Source organism: Orycteropus afer, unplaced genomic scaffold (assembly GCF_000298275.1).
Source record: "Orycteropus afer afer isolate SDZICR_OR568_19922 unplaced genomic scaffold, OryAfe1.0 scaffold00355, whole genome shotgun sequence".
Taxonomy (NCBI): domain Eukaryota; kingdom Metazoa; phylum Chordata; class Mammalia; order Tubulidentata; family Orycteropodidae; genus Orycteropus; species Orycteropus afer.
The window spans coordinates 531893-546089 of NW_006921942.1; the positions used below are offsets into that span (position 1 = coordinate 531893).

General features: G+C 41.2%; 1 protein-coding gene across 1 annotated transcript; it reads left to right on the forward strand.

Moving 5' to 3' along the window:
• The first annotated feature begins 641 nt into the window (after positions 1-641).
• Positions 642-13206, forward strand: CAP1 (cyclase associated actin cytoskeleton regulatory protein 1). Its single transcript, XM_007952691.1, has 12 exons — positions 642-753; positions 1324-1427; positions 3400-3477; positions 5719-5862; positions 5971-6056; positions 7643-7748; positions 9476-9653; positions 11193-11377; positions 11537-11660; positions 11804-11886; positions 12187-12330; positions 13123-13206. Exons 1-12 carry the CDS (start codon positions 642-644, stop codon positions 13204-13206), a joined length of 1428 nt encoding a protein of 475 aa, XP_007950882.1.
• The last annotated feature ends 991 nt before the right edge of the window (positions 13207-14197 follow it).

Below are 14197 nucleotides of genomic sequence, written 5' to 3' on the forward strand. Positions count from 1 at the left end.
TAACTAACTGTGTAACTGCAGGCTAGTCATTTAACTTCACTGAAATTCAGTTTCTTGTCTCTGAGAGTGTAGTAAGTATCTACCATTGATGAAAAGTTTTTGGAAGCTTCAGAGAAAACATATATGTGACTACTCTTTGTAAATTCCTATACAAATATTAGGGCACTCTGGTGGCATAATGGTTAAAGCATTTGGCTGCTAACCTGCCACGTGCTCTGTGGGAGAAAGATGAGGCGGTCTGCTTCCATAAAGATTTACAGCCTTGGCCGTCCTATGGAACAGTTCTACTCTGTCCTGTAGGATAACTGTGAGTTGGAATCAACTTGATGGCAGTGGATTTGGTTTGAGTTTTATACAACTATTTGGTGGTAATATAGTAAATGCTGAATAAATACTTGAATGAGTAAGCATTTATTTTTAGTGAAAACCTTTCCAGGGTATTTCTCTTACTTAATGAGGTCTTTGTGATTTTGCAAATATGTTAGACTGTTTTTCCATCTTATTTTATTATTAAAATGGTTTGTTTGTCAAAATTGGTATACTGTCTACCCCTGCCCCCAGAGTATTCTCTTTCCTCCATAGGTGCTGTGTAATATTAAAATAAAAAGTGATATTTGATCTGTTTCAGCAGGTGGTACATTATGGCTGACATGCAAAATCTTGTAGAAAGATTGGAGAAAGCAGTGGGCCGCCTGGAGGCCGTATCCCAGGCCTCTGACATGCACCGTGGATATGGAGACAGTTCTTCAAAAAGTAAGCAGTTTTTCTCATGCAGTGAATTCTATCCTTTGGAGCTGACTTCCTAAAACAATCTAAGATGTTCGTCTCCTCTAATTCGTTTTGCTGTGAACAGATAAGGGAAGAAGTGACTTATGCAAGGAGGCCGGTGGTTAAGTTATTTTAACACAAGAACTTCCTGCTTGTGTTATATTTCCTGTTCTTTCTTTAGCAAAATGACTCCAGTATAAGTCAAATAACAAGTTATGTTAGAACTTCCTCTCTCTAATTATTGGTAACTCAGTCATTTTGCACAGGCACCAATCAAATCATAGAATTTTAGAGCTTAAAAGAAACTTTGGAGGATTATTCTGTTTACTTTCATTTTATAGATGAAGAAAATTAAACTCAGAGAGGAAAAGGGACTTAATTAGGTTCACAAAACCAGTTAGTAGTGGTATTGGAATTAAAACTCAGCTTTCCTGACTTGTGTTCCAGTATTGTGTCTTTTGTATTACCTTGCCTCTCCATTTTCATATGGAATTATGTTTTAAAGATATATCTTTCCAATGCCTGATTGATTCTTTGTGGCTTTCCTGTCTATAGCAGGAGCAGCTCCACATGTGCAAGCATTTGACTTGCTACTTGCTGGTCCTGTGGCAGAGTACCTGAAGATCAGTAAAGAGATTGGAGGAGATGTGCAGAAACATGTAAGGATGCTTGGTGCTAGCTCCTCCACCTTCCCCCTGCCAACACCCCCATTTATTAGGACTGGTGACTTTCTTCAAATTATGCTCATCCTTGGTTTAAGAACCTCTTGAGAGGCTCCTGGCTTTTTCTGTTCTTTCTACACTAAGGAGCACTGAAATGATTCCTCGTCTTTTTCTAGGCCCTGCTTTAATCACATATTCTGTGTGGGCTGCTTTTATACAGAAAGCTTGCTTGGCGCATGAAATAGGGCTCTGTTCATCTCTGCTGTGAGGAACGTGCTGCCATTCTAATCCCAACATGTTATATAACCCAGCCTAGGGTGGCTTATTCAAAGGAGTTATTATCATGACTTAACATTTATAAAACTATGCTTGATAGTTATTAGTTATGCTAATAAGGGTTATTTTCACAATTAACCCACAAGAATAATGAAGCAGGCAATGACAGGTGTCTCTCCACCCACCTCCCTTCATGTGCTGCCTCCTACGTTGTCACCATCACCACCCCCCCACACTCACATATACACATGGTCTCTCTCTTTGGAACTTAAAACCTTCTTGCTGGTGTACTGAGTGATCCTTTTTAAGCCATAACCATGTTTAGCATCTTCCTCATCCTAGAAGACTTGTTGCTTGGCCTTTCGAAGATCTGTTTTGACCCTTTTATGTACTGTCTGTTGACAGAAGTGCTACCTCTAGGGAATGGGCCTGGGCCTCAGTAGAAGGGTGAGGACTACATTTCACCTCTCTGCAGTTCTGTAACACTTGAAACACCTTATAACATGGATCACTTTCGTATTTCAAAAGTGCAAGTCCAGAAAAAATTAGATTACCTTCTGTGAATCTGTGTATTTTAATAGTGCTTTATGACCTCATAAGGAGCTCTGGTGGTAACAGTGGTTAAATTGAAAAGTTGGCAGTTCAAACCCACCAGCCATTCCACAGGAGAAAGATGAGGCAGCCTGCTTCCATAAAGATTACAGCCTTGGGAACCCAATGGGGCAGTTCTACTCTGTCCTGTAGGATCACTGTGGGTCAGAATCATCTTGACAGCAGTGGGTTTGGGGGTTTTTTTTGGTATGATCTTAGATTTCTTAAATTCTTTTGAGCATAACTCTCAGTAAGAAACATACATTAAATACGTAACTGAGAGGAAAGTTTCACAAAACAGTGCTTACACCCTTTATATGTCAGTTTTTCATATTTTTACTTTTTATCTGGGAATAACTTCAAGCTGATATACTGTACTCTAATGTTATTATTTTGTTTTGCTTCACTTAATAAAGTGCTGTTGTGGCTCACTAGATTGATTTAACTACTAATGGATAATGAGGAGCCCTGGTGGCACAGCGATTAAAGTGCTTGGCTACCAACTGGAAGGTCAGTAGTTCGAACCTACTAGCCACTCCACAGGACAAAGATACAGCAGTCAGCTCCTATAAAGATCACAGCCTTGGAAACCCTATGCCGCAGTTGTGCTCTGTCCTGTAGGGCCACTTTGAGTCAGAATCAACTTGACGGCAGTAGGTTTGGTAATGAGTCATGATACAGCAATTGAGAAATAGCTCTAACTTAAATAAATATCTTGAGAATGTTAGGTATAAATTTAGGCCTTTACCTTTATTCCTACCTCCAGTTTTTGAAAAAAGGGGCTTTTTTTGGTGATGCGAGGTAGAAGGGATTTTAGGGCACTTTATGTCACCCTGCACGTACACTTGCTAACTTGATGTCACCTACCACTCTCCCTGATTATCTTCATTTCAACTCTGGATATGTATCCCTGATTAGTTACAGCAGGAACAGTGGTTTATGTAATTCAGCTATCAGTTCCTGGAATCTGGAGTACATGAAGCAAGCAGCATGAAGTGCCATGTACCAAAGTACATGGAAGTAGAGGTTTCAGGTTATTCTTATCAGGACCACTCTAGTTGTAATGTGCAATCAATAGCTGATTCTTCTCTTTTTCTGGCAGGCAGAGATGGTCCACACAGGTCTGAAGTTGGAGCGAGCTCTCTTGGTTACAGCTTCGCAGTGCCAGCAACCAGCAGGTGTAAGTTTACTACTAGTTGGTTTAGTTTTAGTTCGATGCTCAGGATAAGATGTTTCTGGTAAACTATCACAATATGGGAAAGTAGACCTACCAGTTTCATGATAGTGTACATTCGCACCAAGGCCCAAGGTAGAGTCAGACTTAAAGTACCATTATCAGAATGTGCCAATACATACATATAGGAGCTCTGGTAGCATAATGCCTAACACACTTGACTGCTAACCAGAAGGCTGGTGGTTCAAACCCACCAGCCACTCCTCAGAAGGAAGGTTGGGCAACCCTACTTCTGTAGTGATACTGCCTCGGAAACCCAAGGAGGGGTCTCTATGAGTCAGGGCCGACTCAATGGCATATAACAACAACAACAACAACTCCTTACTTAGTGACTCTTATTACCCTACATTTCACACGTATGACAATAGTAAAAAATCTACCCAATTATTTTGTGTATTGATGTGTATCTGGTAGTAAAGAACACCCAGGTGCTAGGCTATGAAGGTTAAGGTTATGTGTCAGCTTGACTGAGCCATGATTCTCAGTGGTTTGGCAGTTATATAATGATGTAATTTAGCAGTTTTGTGATCTGAAAGGTCAGTGGTTCGAACCCATCAGCCTCCATTTTCACATAATGCTAATTTTCACATAACAACCTAGTCTTTGGAACCTAATCATGTCAGTAAGTAAGAAATACATGTATTTATTGTACATGCTGGCTTTTTTTTTTCTGTTGCTTAGAACAGTAGTTGTCCCTGCAACTTTGCCACTTCTCTTAATAGACAACTTCTTATAGCTTCTTAGACACCTGAGCCCAAATTGATCATATTATCTTCTAGACCATAACTCTAGGTCATCGAGAGGTGGTTCTGTTGCTTCACTGTGGCTGGGCTGTAATCATGCTGCTGTGGAGAACGTAAAAGCTCCAGAAACACTACTTCTCTCCTTGTCCTTCACCAGCTGGGAGACAGGCTGTCACCTTTACTCCTACCTTAAAATTTTATGTTGCCAGTGTGTGGTAAATTGAGTTAGAGAAAATTGAGGTTTTTATCAAAGCCAGAGTTTTTAGTTTTGCTTTTATTCCTTCTTTTTGCATTTCAATTTCCTAGGCAAAGGGGATAATAAAACAAGTCTTCATGCTAATGTGGTATTTAAACTTTTGGTCTTTGGCATGCCTAAATAATGTAAAAGGAGTGAAAGATAGTGTAAAATATATCAGACTCTACTTAATCTATCTGAATGGTTAGGGTTTTATCTAAACCTTTTCTCCAAACCCACACTTTCCAAAACAGATCACACAGCTAAGACACTATTACATTTTCTTGGCTTTAGAGCAGGGGTCAGCAAACTAGAGCCCATAGACCAGATGTGGCCTGTGATCTGTTTTTGTAACTAAAATTTTATTGGAGCGCAGCTATGTTGTATAGTTGCAACAGAGACCAAATGGCCTGTAAAGCCTGAAACATTTACTGTCTGACCCTTTACAGAAATAATTCCTGCTTTAGATTTTTTTTCCTGCTTAGATCTGAGAATTCAGATATTCAGAAAACTGAACTTTAGAAGAAAGATAAAACACATTTTTTGTGGACACAAAAATACAAAATTCATCTAGCTAAGTTTTGCTAAACTGTGTGCTCAAATGCCAAGCCTCCCTAATTGCACTGATTCAACAGATCTCTACTCAGCAGCTCTTGTATGGCTAGCAATGCATTGAGGGCTCTAAGGATTATAGAAGAAGGATAAGATAAAGTCCTTGCTTCTGAAGAATTAATGAAAGAGAAAAAATACTCAGTGGGTTCATTCATTAATAGTTTGTGTTGTTGTGTGATAAGGCACCACACTTGGTTATTCTGACAGTAAATACTCTAGGAAGTTGGTGTGGCTGGACTAAGAGTAAGGGTGCTCTCAAGCCTGAAGAACGTTTGCCTAGATAGGAAGAGAAGAGAGCATCATGAGTAAAGGCACAGAATTGAACCACTAGCTTCTGTTGGTGGGACAGAAAAGAGATGGTGTGGGACCTGATCATGAAAGGCCACAAAGTCCAGCCCGAGGAGTTGTAACTATGTGGGGAAGAGTGAGGTGATGATCAGTATGTTAGTCATGTGAATCTGTGCAGGATGAAGACAAAGTGTATTTGGGTGTTCATTGTAGTTCATAAAGAATTCTTGCCTTCAGGATCAGAGTTGAACAAAGTATCAGTTTTTATAGAAAGACTCTAACCTGAATGTTTCCTGCATCTTTTCTTAGAATAAGCTTTCTGAATTGTTGGCACCCATCTCAGAGCAAATCCAAGAAGTGATAACCTTCCGGGAGAAGAACCGAGGCAGCAAGTTGTTCAATCACCTGTCAGCTGTCAGCGAAAGCATCCAGGCACTGGGTTGGGTTGCTATGGTGAGCAGTGCACCTTCCAGGGGAGGGAAGGGATGGTGAATGGGCAGGAAGCGGTAAAGATACATGGCTGGAGAAACTCTGAGTCACTGACAGCTTCTCTCTCTCTAGGCTCCCAAGCCTGGTCCCTATGTGAAGGAAATGAATGATGCTGCCATGTTTTATACAAACCGAGTCCTCAAGGAGTACAAAGATGTGTAAGTCAGGGTTTGCCTCAAGGTGGAAAGGACAATAAACACAGACCTAGCAGGTTATTTTCTGGAGTAGAACTTTGGGATTAAGGCTGACCTTTGGTTGTCTCTTATCTTAGAACTGATTTCTGAAAAGTTTGATAAACATTGGCTCATAGAAGCTGCTTTTGCAAGCAGGAAGTGTTTTTGCTTTTGCTTGATCTGCATGGTTGGTTAGAGGCCCATTTAGTCTTCTTATCTTTACCCTTCCATGCTTAGGAGGTTTTGCTGGAGGTGGTGTGGTTTATGCCCTTTAGTTTGCCCATTTATATATGATTTTGTCCCTTTGTTGAAGCTTTCTCACTGGCCCTATAATGAAGAGTTCAGTAGGATTTATTAGGAAATTAACATGACTGTTCATGCAGGAGATCTGGTGGCGTAGTGCCTAAGGCAACTGACTACTAACCAGAAGGCTGGCGGTTCAAACCCACCAGCCACTGCTCAGAAGGAAGATGGGACAATATATTTCTTTAGTTATACTGCCTCGGAAACCCAGGGAAGGGTCGCTGTGCGTCAGATTCAACTCGATAGCAGTGAGTTTGGTATTTTTTAGTTTCATGCAGTTAGGTAAACTGAGAGTAAGGCTTCCTAGCCAATGCATATAACAAGTGAGAAGAGTCACTATATGTCTGACCACCTGTGTGAACTAATCCTGACTTTTCCATTGCTGATTTTGAGCTGGAATGACTGGCAGGTAGCTATTAGCTGCATAGCTACCCAAACCCCTCCTTTCTTCTGTCCATCATCAATCAACCATTATTTGTTGAGTAACTATGCAATGAATAAGCCTTCCTATGTGTGAAATTTTTCCGAGAACACTAGCCACTTCTTGATCCTTCCAGCATCATGATGAATTAAGTGTCACAGTGTTTTGATTATTCGCCATCATTACCCCATCACATAGTTGAGGGAACTGAGTCTTTGACTAAATAACTTTAGTCTTCTAGCTCATATTTAGAAGAGAGGGAACTTGAATGATACATAGTACAGTACCATTTCTATAATATTGTAGGTTATTTCCTCCTAAGGGAAAGTTTAAATTTTTTAGGGCAAAGGGTAAGGGACATATTTTGACGTAAGGTAAGGCACTATACTATAAAGCATTGAGTTTCCTGGGGCCCTAGAGTTAACACAGAGATGCTCAAGAGATTTCCACCATAGCTTCATTGTCAGAATGTCTGCTTTTATCAGTTTATATATTAGGTTATGTGTTATAACGTAATAGAATTTTATATTAGGTTCTGTGTAAGCTGTACTTAGAAAAAACAGTTCTACTACTGAGAAAAAAAAAAAAGAATTTGAGAATCATTGTTATAAGACATAGAGATAATCCAAAGTACCTATCCAAATGGAGTTTGGTCTGATTGGAGTAATAGAGCATAGATGGATTTTTTTTTTTTTTTAAGGCATTACAATGATAGAAAAGCTACTACCATTAAGCAGGCTCTAAGAAATGCAGGAGAGGATGTAAGGCTATAGGAAGGAGGGATTCTGGAACCACTATTGTAATGTACTTTGGCTTCCTGTAACTTGTTCTTCCTTAATTCTCCCAGGGATAAGAAGCATGTGGACTGGGTCAAAGCTTATCTGAGTATATGGACTGAACTACAGGCTTACATTAAGGAGTTCCATACCACTGGACTGGCCTGGAACAAAACGGTTAGTGACTCCTTCCTCTGTTCCTCCCATTCTTTATTCCTTCTGGATGAAGTTCATAGGTTTCTTAGACTTTAGTAGACCATTGTCCAAGAAGAAATGCCATAGTCTTTTCACTGGAAGATAGAAAAGGGGGAGACAGAAGGAGGTGTAGGGGGGAAATAGAGTAAAGAAAGCAAGGGGCAAAGGAGAAAGAATATTCCGTTCTATTAAATTTCAGTAAACATGAGTCAGGGACAGTGGTAAGTTCAGAAGGGGAGACACAGGTCCTTAAGGGAACTTAAAGATACAGATATAAAACCTTAGTACAAGCCACCAAGCTAAATGCTATAATAAAGATACAGAGTATGAGGGGAAGAGTTATTCTCATTGGGAGAGATGGTACTTATTTTTTTTTTTTTTTTAAATCTTACTGTGCTTTGGGTGCAAATTTATAGAGCAAAATTTGTTTTACATTCAACAGTTCATGCACATTTGATTTCACGCCCTGGTTACCATCCCCAGCCATAACAAATTCTCCTCCCCTCCCATTCCTGTGCCTACCCCCTCTGTGTGTACTCCTATGTGTCTAGCTTTCCCTCTGGTGCCCCATGGCCAATTGCTCTAAGGGGTGTATCTCTCTAGAGTAGATGGGTACATTGTCTTGGGATAGGTGTTTTGCATATAGGTCTTTCTACTGTTGGGCTGAGAGCCAATCTATGGGAGTGAGTCCAATTCTAGGCCCAATGGTAACCTGGGGCCATAGTCTTGGGGGTTCCACCAGGCTCTATCCAACCAGTAATTCTGGTCATTTTTGTGTTTTTGGATTTTGGTCCACATTTTTCCTCCCACTCTATCCAGGATCTCCAGGTTTGATCCCTTTCTGAGCAGTTGGCATGGGTAGCCAGGTACCATCTAGTTCTGGTCTCAGGGTCCATCATATCCTTGGACTGATTGTTTCCAGGGAGAGATGGTACTTTGAAGAGGTGTACTCTGATCTGAGATTGAAAAAAGTATAAGAGATTGAAAAGTGGAAAGAAATTAGGATGTTAACAAAAGGAACTGCTGAAGCAACAGAATAAATGTGGAAATTGGTCATCTCTGGCTTTAATAAGAGGAGATGGTCAGAGTTTTCAGGAGAAAAGGCTGGAAAGACTCTGTAAGTGATATGTTACTGTCGTAAGTGTTTAAGCAAGTGAGTGATAATGATCATATTTGTTCTTAAGAGTCTTAGTAGGTCAAGAATAAGGGCTTATGCTCTGATGGTAGAAGTCCTCATGGTTGTAGGGGCTCATACAAAGGAATTTGCAGGAGATAATCAAGATTACAGAAAAATTTAATTAAATATATGGAAGGAGTTGGAAGACTCAAAAAAGACTGAATAGTCAATCTTGGATGGTAATGTCTTTCACTGAAATAGGTACAAAGTAGTGATTGCACAGGTAGGGGAACAGCAGGAGAGGATAAAATTACTTTGGGGCTTGTTACTCTGAGCACTGGTGACACTAGGTAAAGGAGATGTGAAGTAGATTTTTAGAAGTGTGGGTTTAGAGCTAGAATTAGGTCGATGTGAAAGCTGAGAAAAAGAGCAGCAAAGTGGATCCTTGGGCAAGGGTGAAAAGGAGTAAAGCCACGTGGAATGTGGGTAGAGAGCATTAATTATTATTTCAGTTAAGTACCCTGGATTCGTGGTAGGGTCCTACTGGAAATGGTACAGAGGGAAAGACTATTACTTCTGCTGATTGTTCCAGGGGCCTGTGGCAAAAGAACTGAGTGGATTGCCATCTGGACCCTCTGCTGGATCAGGTCCTCCTCCTCCCCCACCTGGCCCGCCTCCCCCCCCAGTTCCCACCAGTTCAGGCTCAGATGACTCTGCTTCACGCTCAGCACTGTTTGCCCAGATTAATCAGGGGGAGAGCATCACACATGGTAAGTGAATACTTTGAGCCAGACCTTAGCAACCAGAGACACAACACTTAATCTGTAAACCAGAACCCTGGCTTGTGTATGGAAGAATTAATTTGAGGTGTCATGTTCCTTCAGGTTACCTGAAGGGACCACAGAGCTGGCCTAAATGGACATTGAAAATGTGATTACACTTGGGGAAGCCCTCTGTCCCCACGGGAGAGTGATTTAACATTAAGTGGTATATATATATTTTGTGCTGAGGTATGGCGCTGGTGGTTTCGTCAGGGCTTTTTCCATGTTACCATAGTGGCCTCTCTGGGAAGTCCTGTGACTTGGAACACTGGATGGGCTTAACTCCCTATGAGGAAGTATACTAGTCACATAGAAAATTTGCATGTTGTTGTTGTTGTTGTTTGCCGTCGAGTCGGCCCCCCGACGCATAGCGACCCCTCCTTGGGTTACCGAGGCAGTATCACTACAGAAGTAGGATTGCCCAGCCTTTCTTCCGAGGAGTGGCTGGTGGGTTTGAACCGCCAGCCTTCTGGTTAGCAGTCAAGTGCCTTAGGCACTATGCTACCAGAGCTCCTGAAAATTTGCTAAGAATTACCTAATGTTGGTACAAAGAAACTAGACACATTATATACTACTGGTGGAATTCTGAATTGTGCTGCCATCTTGGAATTCTGGGTTGAGAAGGTTAAATATTCTTACATACTTCTACGAATCTGTCCATAAAATAAATAAAATACAGAACAAGTTTTGTACATAGTGTCATTTCTAATACTAAAAATGGCGTAACATAAATATATAACAGTAAGGGAATGCTTAACTATTAGTATTTAGGCTACAGCTACAAAGAGTAGTGGCCATTCAGGATTGTTGTTTCAACACAAATTTGGCCATGTTCAAGAGCACCATGTGTATCAGCCTGCTGGGAGAGACAGTGCAATCTTTTCCCTTGAAAATAAACATAATTTTAGAAACTACAGGTTAATATGAGAAAATGCTTAGCTAATTGGTTAAACCAAACTTATTGTGTATGGCTACATACAATTAAAAAACAGCTATGAATAGAAACACTAGATTTTCAAAGGCCAACACTGATTGTGTGTATAGGGGGAGGGGCGTTAGCTGGGGTGAGGCTTTTCTGTTTTGATCACATTTTCTTTAGTGTCACATTTTTCTTATATTGCTTTAAAAACCATAATTTATTTTTATGTTTAAGCATGGTAATTTGTGATTGTATGTTTGATGTATGTCTTTCTAAATCTTTTCTGTGTATTTATATTCTACTCCCCTTTCTCCTCAGTATATACACATATTTTTTAAGGTAGGAAAAAACAAGTTTTTTAAAACGGGAGTATGCAATTTAACCATGGAAGAGTAAAGAAATTACAAAAATACTTCTCTGTTTGTGAGAGAACCTCTCAGGCTCTGGTTTTTGGCTTTTAAGTTTCTGTTAAGGATCAGTTTAAACTTCCGATAGCAGAAGTTAGTTATTGCCTCAGGCCAAAGCCTTGGTATGAGGAACAGGAACAAGTAACTCATGCTCTTGTACAGCGCTGAAACATGTATCTGATGACATGAAGACTCACAAGAATCCTGCCCTGAAGGCTCAGAGTGGTCCAGTACGCAGTGGCCCCAAACCATTCTCTGCACCTAAACCAGGAGCCAGCCCCTCCCCCAAACCAGCTGGAAAGAAGGAGCCAGCTCTACTTGAACTGGAGGGCAAGAAGTGGAGAGTGGTGAGTTAAAACTAACAGGACTGGAACAGGGGATGGGCATGGAGCACAGCAGATGAGTATAGGATTCTGGCTTAGCTTCAAAGAACAAGTTTGGGATAGCCTGTTATTTTGGGTGGTGTGTGCTTAGTGGCGAGTCCTGAGAAGTTATTTCTTTAACAGGAAAATCAAGAGAATGTTTCCAACTTGGTGATTGATGACACAGAGCTGAAACAGGTGGCTTACATATACAAGTGTACCAACACAACACTGCAAATCAAGGGCAAAATTAATTCCATTACAGTAGGTGAGTCCTCTTCACTGCCCTAGGCAATGTTGGTCCCAGAGCCCAAGAGAGTTAGAACCATTTTACTTATCTCCTTCCTAAAGATTGTTAAATACATTATTTTTCTGTAAAAGTTATTTGACCTGCTCCCTTTCTTCTCCTAGATAACTGTAAGAAACTTGGTCTGGTGTTCGATGACGTGGTGGGCATCGTGGAGATAATCAATAGTAGAGATGTCAAAGTTCAGGTAACTTGATATCTTGGGTCCTTCTTTTGGTCCCTGAGGAATTAATTAAGAGAGACACAGCAGACCTACAGATGTTGCTTTGGTGGGAATCTGATTCTACAAAGTTTGTAAGCTGATCTTTGGATGTGTTAGGAGAGGAGTTGGCTCCTATAGTGAGCTCCATCCAGCCTGTTCCTGGCATTTAGTATCTGTTGTGTACCAACGAGCTTTTTACGTAGTTTGGTTTATCCTATGAAACAGTGAAAGCTTTTCCTGTTCCACTCATCTGGTAGGACTCAATTTTCTTGGTTTTCTCTGCAGGTAATGGGTAAAGTGCCAACTATTTCCATCAACAAAACAGATGGCTGCCATGCTTACCTGAGCAAGAATTCCTTGGACTGTGAGATAGTCAGTGCCAAATCTTCTGAGATGAATGTCCTTATTCCTACAGAAGGCGGTGACTTTGTAAGTTTTGTGATCTTTTTAGTTGTTGTTGTTATTTGCCGTCGAGTCGGACCCAACTCATAGCAATCCCTCCTTGGGTTTCTGGGGCATTATCACTACAGAAATAGATTGCCCAACCTTCCTTCCAAGGAGTGGCTGGTGGTTTGAACCGCCAGCCTTCTGGTTAGCAGTCAAGTTTCTCAGGCACTACGCTACCAGAGCTCCTGATCTCTTTAGTAGTAGGTGTTAAAGGGACTAACGACTTCTTGCACTGAAGAAAGCTATTGAATGGATATTGTGCAGTGAGTAGGGGAAATCCAGCAGTGCACAGTTCAAGCACACAGAAGCAGCATGAGGTAGTCCTATGTAGGAGAGCTCCAAAGGGGGCTGGTTTCTGCTTTTTAAGTTGAATAGATATTCGGTGTAGCCAAAAAGAATGGGAATGAGTCCTAGCACTCTGTGGGGCTGCTGTCACGGATACACAATTCATGCCACATAGGTTTAACCATCTATCTGTGGACAGAGGTCTGTGAATAGTAGGACACAGATTCACACCTACATCTATCTGGCTTTGGTGCCTTTATTCTCTTTCCCGCATGCTAAGGCTCCTCTGTCCGCTCAGTGGTAGGGAAAGTGGTCATGCAGGAGGTGGCATTGTCATCTACATAGCCATGCTTTTTCACATGACTTCAGTTTGTCTCACTTCATGCTACTCTGCTTTCAAAGTGTAAGCAAGCATTGGGAGAAGAGTGTGAGATTTGACCTCAGGTCATGATTGAACTCAAATTTTTAAATCTGTTCTTTTATTTGCAGAATGAGTTCCCTGTTCCTGAGCAGTTCAAGACCCTATGGAATGGGCAGAAATTAGTCACCACAGTGACAGAAATTGCTGGATAAGCGAAGTGCCACTGGATCCTTTGCCCTCTTCCTTCACATCATGGGATAAATCTGTATCGAGACGGTTCTTTTCTAGATTTTCTCTACGTTTCTGCTCTTAAACTGCTTCTCTTCTCTGAGAAGCACAGCTACCTGCCTTCACTGAAATATACCTCAGGCTGAGATTTGGGGTGGGATAGCAGGTCAGTTGATCATTTGCAGGAAGGTGCAGCTTTTCCGTGTCAGCTCAACCACACCACTGGTTCATTCTTAAGGACCTGCAGACCAGGACTGGTGGTTTTAGCTTTCAGCTTTTGGGGGTTATTCTGCCAACAGTCTTTTGGGGAAAAAAAAAAGCAGTCCCTAGGAATTAACCAATCAGAAAGTTGACACAAGTTAATCTTTTTCTAACTGTGTGCATGAGGGTAATAGAAGCTGGTGTGATTCCAGCTGGTTCTTCTAACCAAACTAATTTTTCATTGCTGGTAAGTGAGGCAAGGATTGCACTGGACCAAAGGCTGAGGCTTTGCCATCTAGCATTCCAAGCAAAATTGTTACCCATAAGCATTCCTTTCATTTTGCATTCCATCCTGGGTCTGCCTGAACCATGACATAGTGGGTTTTCCTGTACCAGCTGCTGAACCAGTGCCCTGCACCCTAGGCAGTTAAAGGAGTCTTAGAACCTTTCTCTGGGCTCCCTGCCTAGCACCTTCCTACAGAGATGACTTTTTAAAAAGGGAAGACAAGGAAGGACACACCATTCCAAGAAATCTGGCATTCTTTTCTCCTTCCATGCTAGGTGCCTGTCATCCATTTTCACTGCCTCCTTTTTCCCGTCATTCTCAACAGCTTGTAGCTTCTGTCCAAGCACCTGAACAGAGGACTAAAACCTCCACTGCAGGCTGGATTTAGGTCTTGATTTATGTAAGAATCTTGCACAGCATTGCTAGTGTAAATTTCAGTTACTCCTGCTAGGACAAACACTTACCAAAATATGCAACTTTTTTGGTGG

Coding starts and splice junctions, on each gene's coding strand:
- CAP1 (XM_007952691.1), top strand. CDS start 642: ATGGCTGACATGCAAAATCTTGTAGAAAGATTGGAGAAAGCAGTGGGC. Junction 7,749..9,475: donor GACTGGCCTGGAACAAAACG/GTTAGTGACTCC, acceptor TGATTGTTCCAG/GGGCCTGTGGCAAAAGAACT. Junction 11,378..11,536: donor AGGGCAAGAAGTGGAGAGTG/GTGAGTTAAAAC, acceptor TTTCTTTAACAG/GAAAATCAAGAGAATGTTTC.